We start from the raw sequence: 26,776 nt of genomic DNA, 5'->3' as shown, positions 1-26,776 counted from the left end.
AATAAAACCGTCCGACCATAAACCCTACATTTTCCAAGTAGGGGAGGCTGTGTGGTACAGTTCCAGCCACCCGGATGTGAATGGAGGTTCCTGGCATGGGTTTTTGGAGTTCCTTAAAAGGGCACAGACTCAACAGGCTCTCTGTCTTGACCTTCGCCCTGCCCTTTCCTGTTGCCTGGAACACAGAATGGGATGGTAAGGGACAGATGGCTGGGGCAGGCACAGTGAGGTTCGAAGAACGAAAGCCACGTGATGAGATGGTTGAACTGGAAGGCAGAAGGACGCTGGGTCTGTCATGGAATCACGGAGCTGCCACGTGAGCCCCAGACTGGCAAGTTCCGAACATTTTGTCACATGAGGAGAACAAAATCTCTATTTAGTTCAAGCCCGTTTGGTCAGGTTTTCTACTACCCGTGTCTGAACACGAGCCCAAACTGGAACGCTTAGCACGTAGCGGTCTAGGCCTCTGCAAAGGGCAGCTTTGCCATCACGCCGTTGAGCAAAGAGGAAGTCTCAGACAGGAGCGGATGCTTCATTCAAGTCACGTTCTGGGAGAACATAGCATTTTGTCACTTTTCAGTAGAAATTATAAGGATGGGACTAGAGAGAGGTAAGGATACGTCAATAAGACTTTTGGAACTTTTCAAAAATTGTACCGTTCCAACGAGGTTAAATCCAGAAAGATAGTCTAAGTCAAATCATGTTAAAACTCAAATTTTTATCACATGATTTCAGTTTCCTAGGATTTCTTCCAGTTCCTGCTCCCCAACACACAAATTCTGTTCCAGTGTCAATCACAGTAATAACTTCATGTTAAGCTTGTGCACCTAGCATCATATAAGCCTTTTTCTGCATCTTTCTAATCATCATCCTTAATGCCTGTGCACATTCTTTCACACGGATGTATCACAATTGACTTAACGACTCCCCACTGATCAACAAGAATGTGAGTAGAGGAAACTGATGGCTGCAGAATGAAATCTAAGAAAGAGGACACAGCTCCCAAGGCGATAGGCACGTGCCATCATTTGCGATGTCAAGATCCCACTGGGTAGAAATTATTCTCAAGGTTTTAAATGCAACACTTATCCCACTTACCAGCATGGCTGACATTCAGAATCTGGCAGTGAATTAGGTATTCTCGTTAAATAAGATTGATCATAGACATTTTATTTTCACATGAACTTTGTAGACCACATATTCTCAACATTAAGATTATGAAGAACATCTGTTTTGGGAAGATACATCCAATCACAGAGGCGGCCTTGGGCTTAACTGGCGTGGCCAGTTTATTATTATATGGTACATTATAATCACAGAAAAGGAAAAGTATCTATTGATCCTAGGACATTACCTTTCAGTTATATTATTGGAAGGAAACGAACGAAACCCTATAAAATTTTTCATCTCCCTTGTGAAAGTAACATGCGTTCACTCATCCAGCCAACAAATATCAATTAAGCACTTACTATGTGCCAGTTCTAGATTCAATAGAAAAGTCAGACAATGTCCCTCCTCTCATGGTGCTTCATGCTGGCAGAGAAAACAGGCAGTAATCAGGTAACAAATAAATAGTGTGGCTTCAGGTGGTGACAAGGGCTACGAAGTACATGAAGGAGGAAAGACTAACAGCAAAGAGGGGAAGGTGTGATCTAAAAAGGCCTCTGCAGGGAGATGTCACCTGAGCAGAGATTTGAATGGTGTGAACGAGCATCACCTGGCAATGAGCTGCACGCAGAGAATCCATCAGCGCCACAGCCCTGAGGTGCAAATGAGCTGGTCGGTGAGGTGGACAGGAGATGATCACAATCACAAAGGGCCTTGCTGACCAACGCGAGAGGTTCATATTTTATTCCAACGGTCAAGGAAAACCACGAAAGGGTTTAGACAGAGCAATACAATGATTTGATCTGCTTGATACATGCAAAATATCACTCTGTGTAGGGGATAAACCACAGGAGACGAGAGCAGAAACAAGGAACAAATTAGGAAGCTATAGGGTATTTTGTTGGACTCTCCGATTGTTTGGCTCCTAAATGAACAGAAATTTACCACGTGAGAATATGATCTAATCTAAAGACGCATCTTTAAAGACGGTGGGCGTGTGCACCTGCAGAGAAAGGTCTGTTTCGCTGATGGATGTGATTCCTTTTTAAATTTTCAATGTACCGTTACCTCCCATTCTAGTTCTGTACATTAAGTTACTCTAAGTTACAGATTCGTAATGAAAAACTGTGATCAAAATGAGCTTGCAAGTGCATCGTTCAGACTTAGCAAATACTAAAGAGAGCGGTGCTGCCTTGCTCATTTTAAGACCTGCTACGTGAACCCTTCTTTTTCAAGCTTCCCTGGTCTTTTGTGATTAGTTTTATGAACAGGAGAGTGACCTGTTTAAGAAAAAAATGAGTACCAATACACTTACTCTCTAGAAACCTAAAGTCACCCGCCTCCACCATAGAATACCATTTCCAAGAATGAAATTCTCACGTTTTAAACATTTCTACCCCACGTCAACCCTACAAAGCCTCTTGCCTTGAAGAAGTAAAGGGGCGGGACAGGCTGGAGACCTGCAAATGGTAGAGAACAGACAACATGCAAACCGCCTTCTGCAAGCTATTTGTCCTAGGTAGGTTTTATGAGGAAAACGAAAAACGACGCACACTCTCGCCTGTTGCAAAACAGTTGATGAGCCGTGCATTTCAAAATACATTTTTTCACATGGCAATCTTGTAACAACATAAGTTTCTCTGAGCATGGATAGCGACCTCTGTGCGTTTTGCAGATTGTCTATCCTGGCACGGTGAGGCATCCGACATGCACCTAGAAAAGCAGTGCTCAAACGGGAAAGAATTTGAAGACTGCTAACCCCTGAGGTGCTGTCCTTAGCGCTTTCTGTCATCTTTCTTCCTCTCGAATTTGATTTGTTAGAACCCTCCACAGATTTACTGTGTTATTAGTAACTACTTTGAGGAATATAAATCGAAAACATGCAGTTGACAAAACAAGCATTTTCTTTTAATAGGTTTTTTTTTTTTGCCCAGCAACATTTAAGCAAAAAAAATAAAAATACAAATAAAAATAAAATGTTCGCCAACCTGATAACACAGCTAGAAAGCACAGTTCACTGGGCACCTTGCGAAATTTGGTTAGGCTTAAATGTCTTCAAGCACTGACCAGTCCCTCAATAAGAAAGGAACTTTTTTTTAAAAAAGAGGAAATTCAGTTCCTAAAAACTAACTTGCAATCAGGAAATGGCTGGTAATGATTCTGAGAGAAACTCAAGAAACATTTTACATATATTTCACTCAAACCCAGGAAATTATTTACATTTTATTTGGGGATCAGCGATTTTACTTTTTCATTCATTCTTTCCACAAATGTTAATTATCACCTACTATAACTCAGAAATCATACCAGGCATTTGGGACATAGAGATGAACAGCATTTAGGGCAAAGAAAACATGACAACACAGTATAACCCAAATAAGTCTTCCTGTAGTACACTGTTACATTAATAGCCTCGGTGACTCACCCCAGCCAGGATCCACACCTTGCGTATCCCGCTCTGGGACAGTTAATTCTGTGTGTCAACCTGACTGCACCACGAGGTGCCCTGATATTTGGTCAAACATCATTCCGGCTGTCTCTGTGAGGGTGTTTCTGGATGAAATTAACATTTAAATCAGTGAATGTCTAAACAGAACAAAGAGGCTAACCTCCCCCTGAGCAAGAGAGAATCCTTCTTGCCTGAACGCCTTAGAACTGGGGCAGGGGGCTTTTCCTCCTGTGGACTCCAACTAAGTACCAGCTCTTCCTTCTTGTGTCCGGAGCCTCTGTCCTGGGTCTCCAGCTTGCCGACTCACCCTACAGATCCTGGGACTTGCCAGCTTCCATGGTCTCATGAGCCAATTCCTTAGACTAAATCTCTTTGTGTGATAAATACACACACACACACACAGAGCCTATGGGTTCTGTTTGCACACACACACACACACACACACACACAGCCTATGGGTTCTGTTTCTCTGGAGAACCCTAACTAACCCACCTTCGCAGGGACTCTGGGCTTGGCCATACGACCTGTTTGGGTCAATGGGACATCAAGAAACATGATACCTGCTAAAGGTAGTGAAGTGTTTATAAACTTGCCCTCTCGGAAAACCAGACCATGTATAAAAAACCTGCATCACTATATTGGAAAGGCCAACGTGGAGGACGAAGGCATCCTGGCCAGCAGCCCCAGCTAGCAGCTAGAGGAGTCTTCCTGTGGGGCCCTGTAAAAGCCCTTGGAACATGTTAACCAGGAGAATAGCACGACCATATAAATTTATACATAAAAAACAACTGGAGGACCACTGGGTGACAAAATGAAGAACAGACAGACCAGACTCGGTAAGACCGGTTCGTCACCCATAAGGATGGGGGGCTATGAAGATGGAGAGGCAGAGACAGAAACCACAGACTTGGGGACCTCTTAGACATGGGAGACAAAAAAGATGGAGATGACCACGTGAGTCACGAGGTGTCTGGCTTGGGAGACTGGGCAGAGGCGATAATCTGGTTTCGTTCTAACGCAGATGAGAAGAACGGGAGGAAGCACTGGTTTGGGAAGCAGAGGAGAAGGCAAGAACGGCCAAGGGCAAGGGCAGTAAGAACAGGGACCTAAATCTCAAGCATGGCATCCTTGATGAAGAACTTGAGCCCTCCTTCCGCATCAAGGACATCATCGGGAAACCTTCACACGAGCAGGGCGGTCCAATGCCTAACGGCAAGATGACAGTTATCATGACAACGACATTCTTCTTAGAACCTGGTGTTCCCTTTTGCTATGTCAGTCTCAAAATAAAGGTTTGGGAAATATGTTGGATTATAAAAATAGAAATGCTGAATGAATAAACACGGTGATGAGAACAACTGACCCTCCACTGGCCATGCCATCTCTTGCGAGTATGAGACTGTGTGACTGACAGTGTTTGCTCACAGCCCTGGACAGCAACGAAATACAAACAGCTGTCAGAGAAAATGCTCTCCCGTGTGCTTCATCTCTCGTAGCCACTACTGAGGGCCTAAACGGAACTCCTGGTAAGTGGGTTCATTTGATGGTTGGGATTGTTTCTGGACCTTGGTCTCCCTGTGAATAAATAAATGTCGCAGTGATGATGCTAGCTAGAAAATCCTCGATAAATCTTCCTCCTCCTCCTAGCTCCTAGGAAACGTGCTAGTTTTTGTCTGCAGACTCGTTCTGAGTCTCCTCCTAGAAATTCATCAAGCAGTAGAAACGGAAAACAGCCAAGGTGAGGAAGGTAACAGCTGATTGAATGGGACTTCTACTTTATCTTACAAAAAGAGTGACTCCCTAAAATCCACGAACAGGCCTCTGGCATGATCCAGAAAGCTACCTGGGCCAGCTTACAGCTTTGGGTGAAGCCACTTGAAATAAATCTTTCCAGAAACCCAGCATCTTGGAAAGTCCTACTGTCCCACCTTCATGAGGAGAACCCAACCCAAGTCTCCAGACTGCTCCAGGCTCTCACCTGGTCCCGTTGGCCCTGCACGCTCTGGTCCAAACTAGTATGCATTTTTTTTTTTTAATCTTGCTTATGAGTGCTTTTACTGTTCACGCTTTAGGATTTTATCATTTCAAATTTCTCTTACCATTTTAAGATTTCTCCTCGTCACACTGACATCAGACTCCGTCCGTAAAAATAGAGCCTTCGCAAGCAGAAAACCTGCCCCTTAAGTTGGCTCTGCTGACCAACCACGTGGTGTCAAGGAAAGAGATGAGGACTGGGGGTGGAGAGACCTGCTTCAAAGCCTAATGCGCCATTTCCTGTGGGACCCCAGCAAGTCACTTAACCACATTTGTACGCAGGGAATAATGCTGCACGCCTAGTGCGTGTATGTATGTTATCCACTTAAGTAACTATCTGTATCAATAATGGTTATTCATATGCATGACTTCCCACTGAGCATAAATTGTTTGAAGATAAAGATCGTGTTTTGTTTTGTTTTTAACTTTTACATCTCACAGCACCTGGCGCATGGTAAATGCTCCAGAAACATTTAATGACAGATAATGAATAAATGTAAGAGAAGCACCAGGCCTACGAGACACTAAATATGTGTCAGATAACATCGTAAAGACAATGGTTTGAAAATGGCTACTGTGAAAAGTAGCAAAGCCCACCAGCTGTGGCGCCCCCGTCTCCTTGCAAGGTGCTACCATAATGATGCTGATGACACATCGATTCCTAGGGGCTGAGGAAGTTCAATAACATTCTCATGTGTACCTAAAACTACTCAAATAACTAAAGGCCAGATAAACACAACTGGCACTTAGATTAGGTTAGCGTCCACTCATTCTCTTTGGTTCAACAAATATTTTTTTTTCAAGAACCCATTCTGTGCCAGGCCGTGAGCTGGGCTCTTGGTTTTCAAAGGGAAAACACACAGGATGTTCCCACAAAGAATTCACTACGTAGGCATAATCATTAAGCATTGCAACATTTAACACACACACACACACTCTCTCTCTCTCTCTCTCTCTCTCCCCCTCACCCCTCCACGGGCCAAAACTTGGCAGGTGGAGAAAATGGACGTTCCACCACTCAGCTGTCTCCTACAGTTCATCAGGACTGCAGATAGTCTCAAATAAAAGCCTTTGAGACTATTTTTAATTCCCACTTAAATCCATGTGGTGCAAAAGTAGCGGGAGTCCCTTCCCTCGTAGGAAAAGCTTCTGTCACTGTGCATCTGATCCATGAGAGTCCACCCACTGAGGAGCAGAATTAGCCATGGGGGTTTGGGTTGGGTTTGTTTTCCTGAAATAACTTCTTTCTAAGGTTTCCCGTGGCATCGGGGCACGTGAGGAATGGCACCCTGCGGGCGAGTGCAGGGGTGCTTTCGGGGACCTGGCAGGGGTTTCCTCACAGGCCTAGCGAGGCGGGAGCCACCAGGGCGTGCGTTCCGAACGCTGCGGTTTCTCTCGCGGGTGTTCTTGCAAATGCGCGTCACCTGAGTTTATGTGGCACTGGAGAGTAGCATGTGGCAGGAGATGCTAACTCCCTTAAGCCAGGAGAAACGCAAAAATGCTGGTCTACTTGTCTGCAAAAGAACGTCCGGCAAAGAGCTGCAATCCATCTTAAAATGTCGCCACCTTCAGGAAGCCTCCCTTCATTCTCTCCGGAGATGTCCTCTCTCCCTCCACGCAACAGCGTCTCATTTCTTCCCCGACACGCAGCAATCATGCAGCTTAGCATACTGCAATCTCGCGGTACGGCTACTTGCCTGCTTGGCTCATCCTTGTGGGTTAAGTCGATGTATTATTGGAAGGGCAGGAATGGAACTGTCTTCACCCTCCCGTCTTCACAGCATGAAGCCCTCAATAAATATTCAGTGATGGGATGGAATTTAGGGCTGAAAGCAACTTTAAAGACCGCTAAGTTCAACCTCCCTACTCATAAAACAGAAAACCCGAGGTCTAAACAGGCTTTCAGGGACCTGACCGGCCAGGATGCCCAACCCCCACTCCAGAGCTCTTGACCTCCCTCTGCTGAATTTCAAATGCCACTTTTTAGCACCTGCACCTTTTACAAATCTCACTTTACTTTGTCAGTTCAGGAATATAAAAATGTTCTGGGTATAACTGGGTTTGCTCACAAAATTGTCTTATTACTGATGTAAAAAGCACATTTTGAGAAAATAGGGAGATGCACTAATTAAATTTATTTCTAGATTGGTTTTAAATGTTTTGAGTTTCGTTATAAATGAAGCTTTGAAATGTTGAATTTTAAACAATTCAGCAGCCTTTTTTTTTTTTGATTGGTTTCTAAGACACAAAAAAGAACTTAAGAACAGAGAAATCTCAAGGCTGTCATCGCAAAAAGAGAGCGGGTTTGCTCCCTGGACACACGTCCTCACCCCCCTCCCCGCCCCGAGTCCCGCTTCACCCCAGACACTGCCTTTGCTTTGTGGCAATCTGGGCAATAGGTTCCATTTTGGGTTCTAAGTGTCTGTCCTCAAAGCTCTCCACCTCTTCAGTAAAACTTCGAATGGCTCCGTTTTATTGTCTTCACAGACTTGACAACAGACCCGGGTGAAAAGCAAGCGCCCCTGGCTTTTAACCCGTTAATTAATGTCTTCATTTGTGCCCTTCCTCTGGCAGGCGCTGGCTAACTTGTGACACGGCCCGTATGGATGTTGGCTATCTCCCAGGTGAGGGACACTTGGGGACCCAGAAGTTATTTTTAAAAATCACCTGAATTCTGCTCAATTGTAGGGCTCAGGCATAAGAAGTGCAAAGTCCTACATGAATAGTTTGTCCCCAGACAGGCCAGGGGCACTGGTGAATATGTACAAGACAAAAAAAAAGGCGAAACAAAATTGCAAACAAAAATGAAAGGAAAGCTGATTCACTCCGGGAGCTCGAAGGCTTTTAAGGGATCACTGCCTCGTCTTCCCGCTTTCTCGACAGTCCACATGTCCGATGCACAAAGTAAACGTTCCGAAGATAATGTTTAAACACTTGCTTAGCATTTGTGCCATTTTCTGCATATCACAGAAGAACGCCTTCTCTCCCTACGTACAACCTTACAGACTGAAAGGGGGTGTATGTGTGTATATTACGGCTCTAAAGCGGGACTCAGATTGATATGATTCTCTGAAAGGGCTGCTTTGCAGCTTTTCACACTTAAGGCACATGGAGAAAAAGCACGGTAGGATCTGACGTGCTCATCTTCTGGGTACACACACACGTACGTACGCGCACACACACTCACGCGTACATACGGGAGGAGCCCAAGTATCCTGTCTTTCCTCTTGCAGGCTGGGCTTCGTGGACATAATTTAAGATGCATAGAGATTATTCTAAGAACAGGGGTGGGGGTTCCAGACTGAAGGAGCAAGAGGCTGGTGAGCTGAAATTTAAAGAGTGAAGGGAAGAAGTCTGAGAAAGAGCTGGCCCCTAGAACTTCCTCCCCAGCCGTCCCCCAGTCTGCCTCCTCACCCCATTAAGGACAGGGCAGAGAAAACCATCAGGGTGGGTGAGCAATGGAGCTGAACAAATAACAGCACATTCGAAGAGCAAAGGCACATTCCCCCACCCATCTCCCCAAAGCCAAGCGAGGTGATATTCCCTCCTGCACCCGTCACGCATGTCCTGGTTGATGTCTTAACTTGGCGGAGAAGAACAATTTCCGGACATGGACCAGTTTTGTCTTATTTCTTTGTTGTCTTATAAAATCTCGGATGTGGGGCAGGGGTGCTGGGGACGTACACCTGGACACACAAATTCTGCACCAAGTCCAAGTGCCTTTCCAACGCCAAGTGGGCTTGTTCTGTGACCAGGACGGGAACAGGCACCATCCTTTCTTTCCAGAGATTCACTCAGTGACTGAGTTATCTTTATAGTTAGGTTCTTAAAAGTCTTTCATGTCCCTTCTCTACTGGTGTGTGTAGGGCTACACTTTGAGTCTCAGAAATCTGGGCTTTTCTCTCTAGGCGTGCCGGTCGGGCAGATCTGGTGACAGGGCCCCGTGCGTCTGGACGGGGTGCGGGTGGGCTGAGAAACTGGCCTGATTTTTCGGGGGGCCGTTCTGTCGAATGCAGAAGCTCCTTTCGCATCCTTTCAACGGGGGACTGCTCCTTGAGTCCTGGATTCACTCTGTTCTAAAGAATTTTAGCTCTGTCCCCATCTGGTGACTGCAATCTGGGGCCTATTTTCTTTTCTAGTACATTTCCTTTCCTTTCATCTGGGAGATGGCAGGGCACGTATAGCTTTTGTGGATTTCGCAAGGTTTGTCCTTTCTCCATCTGTGGATGCTTGGGTCTCGCTGAGCTCGGTGAGGGTGTTATTAAGACTCATCTGAACGGTGCATCTTAAGCATCCATCGTGGTGTGAAAAAAAAAAATCTCAATTTATAAATTTTAAATTTTCAGGGGCAAAAATACTTGGAATAGTGTTTGTCTCTTAAGTTATATTTCATTTGTACTGATCCTTCTGCTCTTCTAAGTGGTCTTTCTCGTGCCCGTTAGCACTTTTCTGAACATTGAGACAGAAAACGTCGATGGTTACACCAAGGGGTAGATCTCAGGGTGCTCCACTGACCATGCAACCAGGCCCGGGACCTCCCTCTCGTCACCTTAACACCCTTTCCAGCTCTGTAATTCTGTGGTTTTAAACTTATTGACAAAAAAAAAAGGTGGGACAAATAAATTCCTACCATCTCAGCTTAGCTCTGTGTCCTGAAACCTTCGTGCTTTTCCAACTACCTCCCCTGGTACAGTTCATCTTGCAGATTTGTGTAATAAATACGATCACCCTGCACACAGACAAAAGACCCCTCCCGTGCCATGGCTGCAGAAAGACCAATCACAGGCTTTGCTTAACGCCAAGGACCAGTATTTTCTCCTTGGAAGAGAACGTACGATCCTTTGTGAATCAGTCAGAACTCGCTGATTCTTTGCAGCTTTTAAATCTCTCGTGTACTTCTTTTCCTCTCATGTTAAAAAAGTTTTCATCTCTTCTCATCTTTACTTTCAAGGATGTTAAAGTGTCAGGCTCAGCACCTACAGCAAGTCAACGCACAATGCGTAGGAACAGAACTCAGCTGAGCGTCAGATCACAGGCAGGCCTCCTGTTAAACGTCACACCAAGCAGAACTTCGCTACGGCTTCCTGCCTGGCTTCAGGCTCTGTGAGTAAGGAGACCACATAACAATCATCCAAATAGCGCAAAATTTCTGAGTATGAAAAGGGTTGCTGAAAATAATTAACAGGCATGCGTTAATCGATAGCAGGCCTAAACCAAGACGCTCTCATGTCAACAAGACGGTCCGGTGCAAACTGGGATGTGTGTTACCCATCTAAGCGTAAAATCAAAAGCTTACAGCTAATTCATAACAAAATCATAGGCATGATCAGAGAACTGGCCTCCAGCCCCTTCAGGAGATTATTGAGATTATTGAAAACCTTCCTGGTTTTCCTCCTGCCTCCCTGCCCTTCCTCTCTCATCCAATCTGCTGCAGCTCCTCAGAGCTCCCTCCTGGGCCCTAATCTCTTCTCACTCTATACATCCTGTCTAGGAAAGATGATCTACTCCTAACAACAACAACAACAACAAAACAACAACAATAAAAAGCATCTTTGTCTTCAGGACACACCTGACTTCTAACCTCTACTCCCACATCCACACCCAGTGTCAGGCTTCCCAAATGGAATATGTCCAAACTCTTGATCTGCCACGTCCCATGCTCCCAAATGTGTTCTCCCTCTAAAGCAGGGGTTCCCAACACCTGGCCTGCAGACCGGTACCACCAGACTGTGGCCTGTTAAGAACCGGGGCCACTCAGCAGAAGGTGAGTGGCTGGAGAGTGAGGGAAGCTTCGTCTTTGTCTGCAGCTGGTCCCCAGCGCTAGCATCACCGCCTCAGCTCCACCTCAGATCACCAGGTCCATGATGCCAAAAAAGTTAGGGGTCCATGATGCCAAAAAAGGTAGGAACTGCTGCTCTAGAGTCTCCATGGCCTTAAGCCACCCCCACCCATTCGTGTCTGTGGTCCAGAAACCATCTCCCTCATCCCACAATGGCCAATGCGGATTCGACTCCTCGGCATATCCTGAATGAGCTCCCTCTGCCTGTCCCCATTGCCTCCACCCACTCCCAGCTCCCATCGTCCTGACTTAGAGAGTAGGTGCCGCTGGTTCTCCATCCTTTGCTGTTTCCCCATCTTCAGCCATTCATCAAGCCCACCTCCTACCAGATTCATTTCCTATAAGGCAACCACAGCAACCCTCATAAGGTGCAAATAGGATGACATCATTCCTAGCTTAGAACCTTTCCCTGGGTCCCCACTGTTCCTAAGACTACTTTCAAAATGCTTAACCCGACACTTGACACCCGGCTTGCATTAAATGCCATTGCCTTGAGGAAGCCTTCTGCCCACGGACAGTAGGGCCCTCAGGTAAATGTGCTCGGAGCACCTACATCCTATTTTAATTAGTGGTAGTTTAATGTCCACCTTCCCCCACATTAAGTACCCAGTAAAGAGTATTTAACCAAAAGAATGAAGAGGTGGACGGAGGAAGGGCTCAGGCAAAAACCGATTCCACTCCTGTAGCCCATGCACTGTCCCCTCCTTCGCGAGGGGGCCGAAACGAGAGGGGACAGAGAAATGAGGACAGTTAAAATGAAAGATGATGCTGAGACTCACGAGCAAGGAAGCGAAAGGACCACCACGTGATGCTTCAGGCCGACTTTCAGAAAAGTCGGTGCTCTTCCTTTGCACCTATTTTTTATCTCTAAAATGCCCAAAATGGAGACAGCATTTCAGAAAGAAGGGGAGTACGGAAAGGGCGGGTGTTTTGGAGGGAGGCATGTCACTCAGCATCCGTGGACTGGGGCTTCCTGGTCCACGAGGATCTGAAACGAGATTATCTCCGATGTTCCCTCTGGCTCCCACGTCCTCTGAGTCTCTGTGGGACGGTGGTGGCTCAGAGCCGGGGCACCCTCTCTATGCTGCTAGTGCCAGCATCTAAACCGAAATGCGGCATGTTCCCACACACCGAGGGTCAAGGCTAAGTTCCTTCATTACGTGTGTTAAAACGCCAAGCTTCACCGCTCAGAGCTCCCCACGAACACACCGTCTCCACTGCCTGCGCTGCGAAAGCCACTGTGAGATCAAAGTCTCCTGACGGGCACAGCCTTCGCAGGCAGGAATCGCTCGAAGCACCTGATCCAAGGGTCAGTGACTCGCGCGATCCGGCGAAAGCAGTTCAGAATAGAAATGCCTCATTGTCAGGCCTCCCCCAACCCCCGCTTTATTTATTTGTTTTTCCAGTTAAAATATTACTTTCCATGTAATGGCCCAAGTTTCTTTCTGCTCAATATATTTGAGATGTCAGTACTTCCCCTGCCTCCTAACCCTCACGCTCCTTTGCCGATGCCGTTTTCCGGCACGCAAGAGCTGCGACGGAGAGACGCTCCGCAGGGACAGGCAGAATTAGGACGCGGACACACAAAATTACGTGTTCACACACGGGCCGCTTCAGAGAGCATTTGCTCCGGCGCGAAATGCTAAAATATTGAAATCGACAGTAGCATTTATAACCCGTAATGAAAAGGCAGCGAGGAGCTCGTAAAGCAAACTAGAAATAGTTTGTTGCACTGGCCGAAAGCAATGATGGACCTATGAGTTAATAAACCATTAGAAATACACTGAAGGGGGATTTACGATCATTGTAAAATTCGTCAGCGTTTTCAGGAAGGAACCGCATCGTGTTGGTGAAAGCTACTCCCCAATTCTTGGTGGATGTGGCCCGTGAGGCTGCCCGGGCTGAGAGATGGAACAGTATCAGCCAACAAGAAACTCTCCTCTGACCCCTGTGTGGTCCTGCCAGGGCTCAAAGCGACTGGACTTCTGTACATTAGTAGAGGCCACGAGTCTTTCCATCGAGAGTATGAACCCAAAGAACATCAGCACAGGCATGAAAGAAATTAAACTCAGAAATCCACGTTAACATCAAATAATAGTTTCCGGACTACTTACATCAGTGTCGGGTCCCTTATCCGCACCCGGACAGGAAAATGTAACAAATTCATGGCACCTCTTGTGAACCACAAAACAGCAAACTGGTGGGGAGAAAAGAAAATTAAAATTAGAATAGTCCAGATTTAACACACAAGTTTTATTTTCCAAACGAGGCTACACCCCATTAGGAGTCAATTCAATTTCACTACAGAAATCTCATAAACAGCAATCGGAAGGTATTTCATTTGAGACTCAGCAAACGTACAGTATTGATTAGACTCACAGATAACAGAATCATAGGATGCCAGCACTGACCAGGCCCAAGGAAGCCTAACGTGAAATTTCTATTCTCTAAAACTGAGGGAGGGAGGGCCGGAGATTGGCAGGCGGTTTTCCAAGGTACAAACCAGAAATCAAATTTAAAGAACTTTGCACTGTCCTATACCAGCACACACACACTCATATAAACGTCACACCCTGTGGGTGATGTATATATAAAGTATATATAAAAACTATAAACGATATATGGGTAGCCATAAATATGGGTCGCAGAACTTCTCTAGCAAAATTCTGAATTTGAGGAACTCATGAAGACACAAACCCAGTCTACACAAAACGGCCCTTTGATATGAAGAAAGGTTAGGGACCACCCTCACACCTTGTTTCTGCCTGCTTGCCACTGATGCTGTCACCAACTGAGAGAGTCCCCGCAAATCCACCAAAATCCACTACACGGCAAATATTTTCTAAGCTCAAAATGGTTTTGATACGTAATCCTGAAGATGAATCAACAAAAGAATTGTTAGTTACAGAGAAGGATACGTAATCCCCTAAGAGATTTTTATAGATAGAATAACATTGGAGGATATAAAATGAATAAATGACCTAGTCAGTCTTTCCTTGAAAGCTTGAAGTCTAGCTCCATAGGGCATAACGTACTAGTATATTGTTCTTGGTTGAATAATAGCAACATGCTAAAAAGCAATGGACCCCCAGAGAAACTGGGTGAGTCCTAAGTCTTCACTGCAGAGGACAGGCTACAACGCCCTGGATTCTCGGCTCGTGTGCTCTTCTCCCACCAAGGACACTGCACCTCCCTGCACGTGTGTCAGCAGACAAGGCCAACAGCAGGGGGGCCGGTCATCTCAGCGGGTGGAGACGATGGCAGGTTTGCTGAGAGCTGAGATGCCAAGAGAAGACTGAACACTGAGCCCAGGAGCAAGGGAGTATTTAGAGGTCTTGAGTGGCCAGTAAGAAATTCCACATATTTTTGATAAGCACTGGCAGCTACAGAAAGGTTTGAACCAGAGTTAACGCAAAAGCAAAACTCTAGAAGGGCAAATGGTGGTGACAGGAAGAATTTACTGGAATAAATGTGGGCTCTAAGACCCAGTGAGAGGCCTCGTGAACAGTCTGGGAGTGAAAGTAATTGCCCATCATTCATTCAGTCTGCTAAGCAATGGAAGTAATCGATGCCAGAGAAATTGTAGAAAGTGGCAGAACTTGCCAACTGACCTCAGATACCATTTACTGAGCATCCTAATATGTGTCACTTTGATGGGTCCTTTCACATGTACTATACATGTGAACCCTCGTAACACCACTTAATATGCTTTGATTTCTACATTTTAAGGGAAAAAAAAGGACAGATGGACAGACCAACAAGCAAATGACGGTCACCACCCCATGATGTAGTAGAGCAGAATGCATACTAAGTAAGGTCTGCTTGGCTTCACAATCCCTTTTCCTTCCACCATGTCATAGCCACTGACAGGAGCACAAAAGATAAGAGATGGTACCAAGGCAGGTGACAGGAAAATGGACATGTGACAAAAGGAATCACGCACATATTTTATAAATACACATGAAGCCCAGAGGATGGAGGTGCGGGTATGTCGTGTCGGAGACACAGGCTAAGGGATGATCGGTTTCTTCTCAGTTTCCTTTAAGGTGGTCATGATACGATGTTACTGTAAAAGTAACATCTTTTTAAGGGCCTGGCATTGAGCAGGCACAGTGGACGTGCAAAGGAACCATCCATAGGAACGGGACCTCTGAGGATCCCTTAAAGAGCATCCCTTCGGAAGCAGAGATGCCTGAGCGAGGGGTGCCTGTCTGCTGCCTGCCACGCCTGCAACCACGCCTGCCAACCGTGCACCATGGAGGCAGGAGCAGGGGGGTGTGAGGCCCCAGAGAACAGCGCCCCCAGGCCGCCCGAGCAGCACCAAACTGGGCAAAGCGCAGCGCTGAGCTCCCGCCAGCCCTCAGACGGGGCCTTTCCGCTGTGTTTCTGCTAAAAGCATCGCTCTCGTAACTCTCTCTGAGGATGAAAAATAAAGCAGCACTGCGACGGCACAAATCCATCTCATCTGCTCCCTCTCCCCAGGCACGGAGTCATCTTTCATTCTCGGGAATTAGGAGGATAGATTACCGAGGAAAAAAGGGTCACAGGAGCACTGTTGCCTCATCATAGTTCGTTATGGATATGGTGTTTTAAAGGGAAAATAAACATTCTGATTCCCTACTTAATATCATTCAAACATTTGGGGTCTTTCATCTTTTTTTTTTTTAATCCATCTCTGCATTCATTAAGAAAAGCCATATTTATCAAATCCCTTTGGAAAGACAGTTTGTTTTTTATCTGTCCTTTCTATGCCCATTTCCCCATCAGTGCAATTAGAAGGCTCCAGCTAAAAGTATTTCTATTATGTGCCTCAAAGAAATCTCTCATCCAATTTTGTCTTACAAAGAACCAGGCCCTAACTGCCCAGTATAATTTGCAAGGCAGTAAAAGGCCCCACCTACCCCAAAATACTTCCTCCCAGCCATAGCACTCCCCTACTTTACATGAAAGTCTCAGATCTAGAAGTGCCTGGAGTCACCCCACAGGACGTGGAGAGAAGGGTCATGTGTTTCCACAGAGCCATCTGTATATATGAGTTATTTAAGGACAAAGACCTTGTACGCCTCTTGAAAGACTTAAGATTCAGGATGGATGATCTTCAAAGGAAGAAGACATAGAATGTGTCCGTGCCTGGGTGGCTGATTGACAGAAAACTATGTTAGCCCTCTGCTCCCCTCACCCCTACCTCAGGGAGGGGAATGGAGAAGGACAGCTCAGCCCTGGCTGACTCCGACATCTGCCTGAGAAAGGCTGTCCCAGAAAACTCATCCCGAGCCAGAGATTCCAAAAATCACTGATGGCTGGCCTTGACCTTCAGTGTCAAGCTCCTTAAAACTAAATTGGGTAATGATGTTTTGCAAGACGACATGATGCAAACATTTGAGAAGTCTCACTAGTGTAGCTGAATGATGACAAGACATGTTCAATAAAACGAGAGAGTACATTGGGTTAACCTGGAGATAAACAGCACAGACTTTGTCCAGGCTGAAAAGTAGGAGCTATTGTTTTTATCCTTTTCTGTTTTGGAATGCTAAAGGTCTTCATCTCACTCTGTTGCGTGGAGCGAGGAGAATTGGGGAGGAGGGAGGTGGATAAGGTGGTACCTGTTATGGAGTACGCTTTCGATAAATAGTTGCCTAACCTTGGCTAAGAAGAAGGCAATGTTAAGGCAGCAGCCACTCAGTTGGAAGAAGTGTAGACACACATCAGCAGAGTGCTCCTGCTCCATGCTTTGCCCTGGAGCTGGACCCTTGGCCTTCTGACAAGCCTTTGCTTAAACAAGCATAGGCTGGCCAATAAGACTCTGAGATGAAGCTTCCTGCTCAAAGGCTTTGGGGCCCCTCTGCTTGTATAAGCGAACAGGAGGTTTTAAAATAGGAAACTGTCCTGGAGCTTAAAGCCACAAAGTAAATCGCCATTCAATTATTTTCTAAGCACAAAATACTTTCCTCTAATCCTCTATGTGATACGCTTACGCTGCCCGACAGTGATGGATGACACGCAAAATGCACAAATCACACTAAGAAAATGACATGGAGGACAGGAATAATAAAGACCAAAGCCTGAGACTAATAATGCTTCTTAACGTTATCTGGTTTTAGAATTGAGAATGCTTAGTCTACTGATCTGTATCACACACTAATCTTACTTACGAAAGCAAACTAAATGGAAATTAAGGAGAGTTTTGGTCATTTGGCAAAAGTATGTTTCAGAGTCAGAATAACAGTCATCTATGTTTGTCTCAAAAATTCATAAAAATTAAAAAAAAAAATAGGTGTGCTGTGATGCTGCCTTGTTGATGTGATTGGCAGTTCTCAATCATGCTCATTAGTTTAAAGAGAATGAAATTCAGCAAAAAAGGCAGGACAAAAGCCAAATAGTGTGAGAGAAACAAGGGTCCCTTCTGACACTGTACCCACTCCCCCTCCACCATGAATTTGATAAGAGCTGATTTAATAAGGCTTGGCCCATTAGACAGACACACCTGGGCGGCCTGAGGCTGCTTTGTTTCAGTGCCAAATGCCACCATCATGCAAATGGACGACCTGGGGCTCTTGACGCGGGCAGTGTTTCCTAGAGAGATCTTGGGCAAATGGTAAGCCCAGAGACACTTTCCAAACTCCATTTATGCATAGAGCTTTACTCAGAAAGGAGCCTGATGAACTGATGCCGTGCATAAAGGAATCAGCAGCCGTTAAGAAGTTTCTTGCTCATCGATTCGGATTGCTCCGTGGGAATGCCACCAACACAGATCACACACCAATCAAGTAGGCACAGCCATGGCTGCCACACGAGAGAAGATGTAAATCACCACTTCATACCCACTAGGAAGGCTATTGCTGAAAGAAACAAAATAACAAGCGACAGCAGGATGAGGAGAAACTGGAACCCTAAAGCCCGTTAGTGAGAACGGAGAACAGTAGGATTGCTGTGGAAAACAGTATGGCTATTTCTCAAAAAAAATGAAACACAGAACTACCATATGACCCAATGATTCCACTGGAGACACTTTGTCACTTAATCTGCATGTAAAATAGGATCATCCCTATTTACACTTGACACTGTCTGCTATGCTTATTGCGGGGGAGGGCGGGGAATGTGTACTTAAGCATTTTCCATTTCTCTTTAAAAAAAAAAAAAAATTTCCTTTCACCCTCAAGTCCATATCATTTCAAATTCAGGTCACAGTCATGTAAAACAGAACATACGGTAGTCCCCCACCTGATCTGTGGTTTCAGTTACTTGTGGTCAACCATGGTCTGAAAATATTAAATGAAAAATTCCAGAAACGAACAATTCATAAGTTTCAAATCGCACGCTGCTCTGAGTTAGCGTGATGAAATCTCGTGCTGTCCTGCTCCATCCCACAAGGACCTGAATCGTCCCTTTGTCCAAATGTAGATGCTCCCTGCCTGTTAATTACACAGTAGGAGCCTCTCGATTATCAGATCCACTATTTAAGTTTGTCACCCTTATTTTACTTGATAATGGCCCAAAGCACAAAAGTGCTGATGTGGGCATTTGTATACGCCAAGGAGAAGCTGCAAAATGCTTCCTTTAAGTGAAAAGGTGAAAGTTCTCAACTTAATAGGGCATTTCATCATTTCACAAGAACCGTGAGTGTAGTACAATGGGTTAAGTGCAGGACATTCGCATAACTTTTATTACAGTATATTGTTATAATTGTTCTATTTTATTGTTAGTTCTTGTTAATCTCTTGTTAATATCTATTTTTTACAAGGGAAACTTTATCATGGGTTTGTGTGGTATAAGAAAAAAACATGGTATATACAGGGTTTGGCCCTATTTGAGGTTTCAGGCATTCACTCGGGTACTCAGAACGTATCCCCGCAGATAAGGTATGTAACAAGTCCTGAAATTCAAGAAAGAACCTACTAAATTTAATAGTTCAACTTTGTTTAGAACAGAAGATTGGTAGCTGAGCTTCCGAGAGTTCCTTTTTTAAATACATAAATGGTTGCCATCATGTGAGATGGTTTTAATTAAATTTCTCTTAGCTGGAAGGGATTAATGAAAGGTAACGTCATATCAGAATACAATGAAGTGAAAATCTCTAAGGCAAGTGAACTGCCTTCAGCGTGGCAGGGAAAGTAATGAAAAATCAAGCTTATATTATATTTGCATGTAAAAAGAAAATTATTGGTTTTGGATCTGTAACAATGAAAACAGTCTTTCTCGTGGGATACATGTTAAAGTTGTATGAAAACAAATCAAATAAATGTGCTTTATCACACTGCGTAAGGAATGTCATTCCCCAGGCAGCACACCGATTCTGCCACGAAGCATCTGTGCACATACATACACACTCCCAATAAACTCTTTCAAACACCCCACTATTCCCACTTCCGGCCCGGCAGCCCTCCTTCTCTCCTTCCCCAGGAGAATCATCTTTAACCTTTTCCTCAATTTCCTTTTCTTGAATGTCACCAAGTCCCATTGATGCTTCCTCTTTGCATTCCTCCCTGGTTGGATGTGAGATATTATTTTCAAGAAAGTGCCGAGGGCTTGAACGTGACATGGGAGGAAAGGGGAGTTGAAGATGGCCCCTAAGTTACGAGCCAGAGCAACTGGGCTAATGGTGTCACCATGGAAACAAGAGGGGAGCCTTAAGGTGAAACTGAGAGCACAAAAGACTAAGAGGAGAGAAGGGAGGCAGGTCGCCGTGTCGGCGTGGAGCGCACCTCCAGACTTCTCAGTTATGGGACCCATCGAATACCCTTTAACGTTTTCATTACCTTCACAGACACCGATGCCTTCATATGTCTGACATAATATTCCTGAATACATAAGAACATATCATACATGCTTTTCCTCATTTATGCCAGTTGGCAACTGAGTTTTCCTGTACTGGCAAGGGAAAGATTTCTCAACGATAAAGGGAGAATTGGCAGGTCGTGAGAAATGAAGACTGGGCGACTCACAACCCGACTAATCTGTCCACAGGAACGTCGCAGGCCGGAGGAGGAGAAACCATGCTTTGTCTAAATAAACAACTGAGTATAATGTGCTGGTGGGTCTTCTAGATGTATCAGGGAAGCAAGAGGAAGTTCAGGGCTAGAGGTCAAGAGACAGGTGGGGACTGTAGACAGGATTTTGAGAAGCGTCTAAATGGTTGACAGCTGAAGGCAAGGTGGTACGTGGGGACTCCAGGCAGCAGGAAGAAGTCCCAGGGACACCCGCATTTGTAGCTGATGGTGGAGAGGAGGAGGGGGCCTAGGAGGTGAGCGAGTCAGAGGTCTGCAGCCTGGAGCTGGGGCTGAGGGAAGGAGGAATTTTAAGACAAGCTTTGATGATTACTGGGCCATGATGGCCCCGAAGCCACACAACTTGGAAGAAAGAAATAATGACAACACCTACGCCAACAGTTAACTGCTCAAGAGTCTCCTTTCTTTTATTTATTTCAGTTTATTCCCATGTTCTTCAACTCAGAACTGAAATGGAACAGACGTGTCTGATACCAACTGTCAATATATAATAAAATCATCGTAATACCTTAAGTAGCTGTAGTATAAAGGCCTATCTTTTAAGGAAGCCAAAAAAAAAAAAAAATCCCTTTAGGTAAGCATATGACAAATCATGAAAACATGTCTGAAGGGAAACCTTAAGCTTTGATTTTTTTAAAGCTCAGTTTCTGCAAGGTTTTCGTGATTTCAAAATCATCTAAAGACTCCAACTTAAGTTCCTAAGGGCATAAAGCCATCGTAACTTGGCAATCTGAGTGCCATATGTGAACACCTACAACCCTCAGTACGCTTCGAGTGTCCTCACTTTGACCCTAAAAAAACATACTGTACAAATCCTACTCAGGGGGTTGTCAAGTCCATAACACCAGACTTCCTTCTGCGATATTTTTTTAAAGACTTTGTTTTTAAAAAAAAAAAAAAGCAGTTTTAGGTTCAGAGCAAAGTTGCGTGGAAGGCAGAGATTTCCTGTGTACACTCCTTGTCCTCACACACGCACAGCCTCCCCCGCTGTCAGCGCCCCCACCAAAATGGCACATTTGTTACACCTGATAAACCTACATTAACACGTCATAATCTCCCAAAGATCAGCCACAGTTTACATCCCTCTCACTGCGTTATTTCTAAGTCTTTTACTTTTCAGCCTGGAATGGCGTGAGCTGGGGTGACAGACGCGCAGGAGGGAGGGACGCTGACCTGGGCTCCAGCGCTGTGTACTGTGCCTTCTCTGCCTCCTTCCAGTCCAAACCTCCCGACTCTCGTGGATGGGGACTTGCTCCCTGTGCTCTGAGGTGACTCACGCCTAAGAACACAGGTCAACCTACAGCGTGAACACACGCGACTGTACCCTCCTCTTTCATCCCGACGAGTGCCCCTTGTTTAATGGCACCCCAAATCTTCCCGGGAATGGCAGGCAAAAGAAACTGCAGCTTCAGAATTCTGGAAGGATGGAAGGTCGTAAAAAAAACTCTTAGGAACCACGCTTCAATGCTCACTTAATGCAAACGAAGAACTAACTCCTATGGGGCAGATGAAACCTCTAGCTTATAACTTGCTCCCATCTAGCCTGTGGCACAAGTATGTGGCAGGGCTACACCCAGCTGTTACCAGGGCTGTGAAAATGTTACACACTGGGATTAAGCGTCAGAGAAAACAGTCTAGAGGCTACACGCAGCAGCGTTCCTGGGGAATCTCTTTTTTGCTTTGTTCTGTCTCTTAACTAAATTGTGTGTGTGTGTGTGTGTGTGTGTGTGTGTGTGTGTGTGTGTCTGAGTGCGTCATTGCACCTTTCTGTGCAAGGCTTCGGGGACTGCCATTCCTTCTTTTATTCAATTATTCGGCAAATATTTATTGAGCACCTACTATACACCCATTCTCTGCAAGGCATGAAGGTAAAGGGAAGGCCCGGGCAGTTCCTGCCCTTAGCGAGCTCAGAGTCTAGTTAGGGAGAAAAACCTGTCAAAGAGCAGGTATCTCTCACATCTTCCCTCTGCCTGGTCCTCTGTCCTCCAGCCCTGCCTTCATCTCCCACTTTTTTCTGCTTTACTTACGTATAGTGTAAAACCAAGGTACATTTTGTATTATTATTAATAGTTTTACCTTTCTCTTTCTTAATATTATCAGGGACATCCTATACTTATGTATCTTTGAAAAACTATATAAGTGAAATTACGTGTCTGCAATTTGCTTTAACAGACTTCAGGGAGGAAAAAAGGTGGAAAGAGGATAGATGAAACAAGATTGGTAAAAGTCAACAATTATTGAAGCGGCAAGATGGGTGGTATATGCTCTTTAACGATTCTCGCTACTTTTGCAGATATTTGGAATGTACATAATTAAAAGTTAAAAGATCAATAAATTAGATGGGTTTTTATAAATGTGGACAAACTTTTTCTCCCTCCATTGGTCAAAGGCCATTGAGAAATTATGACAACTACAAACGAAGTGTTGGTCAGAAAAACCTGAGCAGAGACTTGAGAAATGTTTCTTTTATGCCTAGCATGTCGAGAAAAATCCCACAATTCTTTCATATAATAAAATCTATGATCCTGCAACAATTGTCTTTCTAACCAGTCTATGAAACACACTCAGTGTAAGAGTATTTCTACCCAGAATAGCCAAATGAAAATGTCTGCCATCTGATTATTTTCAGCATTAGCCATACTGTCATGAGTTGAATGTGGTGTGTTCCCCTAAATGCATGTTGAAGTTCTAACCCTCAGTACTTCCAATCATGAAATTACTTGGAAATAGGGCTGTTGCAGACGTAATTGGTTAAGATGAAGTCATATCGACATAAGATGGGTCTCTACTCCAATATGACTAATGTCCTTAATAAGGAGAAATTTAAATAGCAACACACAAGAATAATGTCCTGTGAGGATGAAGGCAGAAACCAGGGTGATGCTTCCACAATCCAAGGAACGTCACTGATTGCCTACAAACCCCCTAACTGGGGAAGAGGCATGAAATGGATTCTCTGTCACAGCCCTTAAAGAGAACCAAACCCACCAACATTTGCATCTCAGACTTCGAGCCTCTACAACTGTGAGACGATAAACTTCTGTCGCTTAAGCCCCCCAGTTTGTGGTGCTTTGTGATGGCAGCCCTAGCAGACTAACGTATATAACCGAGGCCGTTTCAAGAAAGCGAATGATTCAAGAAGTGAAAATTTAATCAGAGCTGTGTGTCTGCGTGTGTGTTAAGGAGAACAGCAATGCCAAGCTTCTCGAATGGAACCCGGGTTGCTAAGAGAAGGTAAAAGTCTAAGGTGTCCAGGTAAAGCTTTGTGCGTAAGTCAGCTTCAGATTTCTCTTAAGTGACATGAACAAAAGCAGGCAGTAAGGGCTTCGAGGCATTCTTCCCCAGCAGCACCGTGGGACAGCACTCTGAGCCTATAAAATTTACCTGTATCACCAATGAAGACTCAGGGTGCCTTTAAGTCGAAAGCAGCAACGAGCAATTAACGAAGGTTCTGTCCACACTTCCAAAAGGAAAAGTAAGGGCCCACAAAGATTATGGGAGACTCTAAGTAAAAAATTACTTAAACCCAAATTGCTGATATAAAATGGAAATTCTGAAATTCAAAAATATCTCGGAAATCTGTATCAGATTTGGTCATGATTATAAATGAGTTTAATGAAATCAGAACTCTTAAAGGGTTCAATATAGAAGTGTAATCAGAAGCCCAAAATTAAAATCAGTAGCTTTTGGCGGGGGGTCGGGTATGTCCTGCTTAATCCACTAGCTGGTTACTTGCAATCAAATTCATAACAATGACCATGTTTGTATGATGCTTGCCAATTATAAAAAATACTTTCTAGGCCTTTAGAGGTGAGGCAACAACTTCTTATACAAGTGTAAAATCACCTAGAAAACAAACACCTGGAATCCTCAAGAGACCAATAGTTAGGAACGGAAACCTTTAGCATTCGCCTTCATGAAGGCAGTAAGCATCACTGAGTGACAATAACAGAAGCAGAAAACTTCAGAAGGAATCTACTGTAGTGGTTTTCAAATTAGAAGCTCTTGTGGGAAACTGGGTGGGTGAATAACAAGGTTATGACCTTTCCCTGCCTCTATTCTTCTCTTATTTAATCCTAGGCTGCAGGTTTATTAAGTCAAAGTTTTGATATCCTAGCAGCCTCACGAAGAGTCAACATCCTTAGCACGTATTTGTTCAGTAAACAAGCCAGTCGGTTACAAGCTGAAAGTCAGGGGCAAAGCCAAGAACTGTGCCTGTCTTTCTGGTATTCCTAATTTCATAACTTATATCTGATATAATTTCAAAATAAAGTTGCATGATTTGTCCATTTGGCCACTCTTTATACAAAGATCTATGAAGCTTGCACTAGAAAACTAGGAAGGCTGGCAAGCATGTGAGGACTTTGGGTTTCATAAAGCATAATCCTTTGGGGTCATATGCTTAGTAGCGATGGTGGAAGCCACCTAAGAGATGGTAGAGATCCTGAATGTCCTTTCTAGAGGGATGGCGTGCTGAAGTGGTGAGCCAGGACATCAGCAAAAGAGGCAGGCCTAGGAGAGAGGCGAGCAGAAAGCCAGTAGCCATGAAATCTGAGAGGTGGGAGCATTTCAAGAAGAAAGTAGTTTTCAATAGTGTCACTCTCACGAGAAGTCAGGAAGAAGGTGACTGAGGCAAGGCTATTAGATCAGGGACCAGAGTGTCACTTTTGTACATACGTCATCCATACAAAGGTCAGGCGCTGGCCGGAAAGCAGAAACAGAGGAAGTAGATAAGAAGGATTCGGTTCAGTTACTTTCTGGTCAACAAATATTTACTGAGCAACAGCTACATCTCAGATACGGCACTAGGCCACGGTGATGGTCAAGATCAACAAGGCTCAGGTCTGTCCACAAGCTCTGGGTCTGGTTTGGAAAACAGAGTCACGAATAGATAATTTCAAGCTCATGAAGTAAGTGTAGAAAAGTCTTTCCAGTGTGGGCTGGGAGCACCTAGCGAAGGTCTTTTATCCCAGTCTCAAGTTCACAGTACACCTGTGGCAGAGATGATGCTGTTGCTGGGGCTGAAAAAAGACAAAAAGTCAAGGGACTTTTCGCCAACAAGTTAAAACAGTCATGTGACAGTTTGCAGTTAACGTCTATGTAAAATTATGCAAATAGGCATAGGCTATCTCATGCAAACTACATAGGCAGGTAGTAGGCCAGCGGAAAACCAAGAACTAATGGAAAGGAATGTGATTCATATCAACCCAGAAAATATTACTTTTGGTCATGGTTCACAGAAGGAAATTAGGAAGTTGTTCCAAATATTGTAGTCAAAACTCTCATTTCAAAATCCAGTGCTATTTTTGTTGTTGTTGTTTTAGCCATATAATTACAAAGTTCCTGTGGGTAAGTTAGGGAAAAGTGTTACTTACTTAATGTTCTGGTTTGCCCTTGATTTGATCGATGTTGGAATAGGGGTGGGAACTGCCTCAATATTGGAAGAAGGATTTTAACGTTTAGTTGCAAACTCGAGGCATAACATGATACAATGTTACTTCTGAAATTAGAGGGCCGTCACCACGCAGTGGTAATTTTTAATTCTTAGAGATAAATGCATGCAGAAAGTTTCCATAAATAAAATGCTTCCATTTTCCTTGAGATTACAGAGCTCGTGTGACAAAATTCGTTCACATTATTATGTAAATTTTTACCCATGTAGCCTTTCCCTGTTTATCTCAGAAAGCAATTCAAAAGAAGCCATAATACACTAATTACCTCTCTTTTATCAAGTCTGTTGGGAACTAATAATGCATCAGGGATGTGGAACATAACATAATTACAAAGCAACGAGTCCAGAACTTTCCAAAAAGGAAACTCAAAGGTGTCCAAGGGATTCTGATGCCCATGGGTAACGGCAGTGAACAGCTGGAGAAAGGCTTAACACAAAGGAACTAGGCAAGTTTCATACAGATAAGGACATTAAGACAGAGGACACAGCAGAGAAGCAATGCAAAAAAGAAAAATAAAATCAACCTTACAAAGTGAATACATTTCCAAATTGCATGCCAGAAAATATAAGGCAAGGTAAATCAAATATGAATTGTTATTCAGAATTTGAAGGTATTCAGATGAATACTTTTTCATCTTCACTTATACACAATGCCTCAAAAACTTACAATTGTCAATAATCATGATGCAGAGCTGTTTACTGATTTTAAAATGGAAGCATTTTATTTATGTACATGTTGTTTTTGCATGGGGAAGCATCTGCTAAGAATATGGATCTCTTAAGAATATGGATCAAAGGAACAGTGTCTGGGATAGTGTTTGATTTTACTTTTATTTCTTTCGGTTCATCTATAGTTCCTTTTTTCCCCAACCATGAATGTATTAATACAT

At 44.3% G+C, this 26,776-nt stretch overlaps 1 protein-coding gene across 1 annotated transcript in view; it reads right to left on the bottom strand.

Moving 5' to 3' along the window:
- Positions 1–26,776, bottom strand: part of PRKCA (protein kinase C alpha) — a 378,887-nt gene that overhangs the window by 209,815 nt on the left and 142,296 nt on the right. Inside the window, exon 3 of the mRNA XM_015589706.2 lies at positions 13,544–13,626. Coding sequence (XP_015445192.1) covers positions 13,544–13,626 — 83 coding nt within the window. The remainder of the gene's footprint in view (positions 1–13,543; positions 13,627–26,776) is intronic.

This window comes from Pteropus alecto, unplaced genomic scaffold (assembly GCF_000325575.1).
Source record: "Pteropus alecto unplaced genomic scaffold, ASM32557v1 scaffold134, whole genome shotgun sequence".
NCBI classification, from domain to species: Eukaryota; Metazoa; Chordata; class Mammalia; order Chiroptera; family Pteropodidae; genus Pteropus; species Pteropus alecto.
The sequence above is the reverse complement of the archived record's forward strand: the minus strand, read 5'-3'. Positions and strand labels throughout refer to the sequence as shown.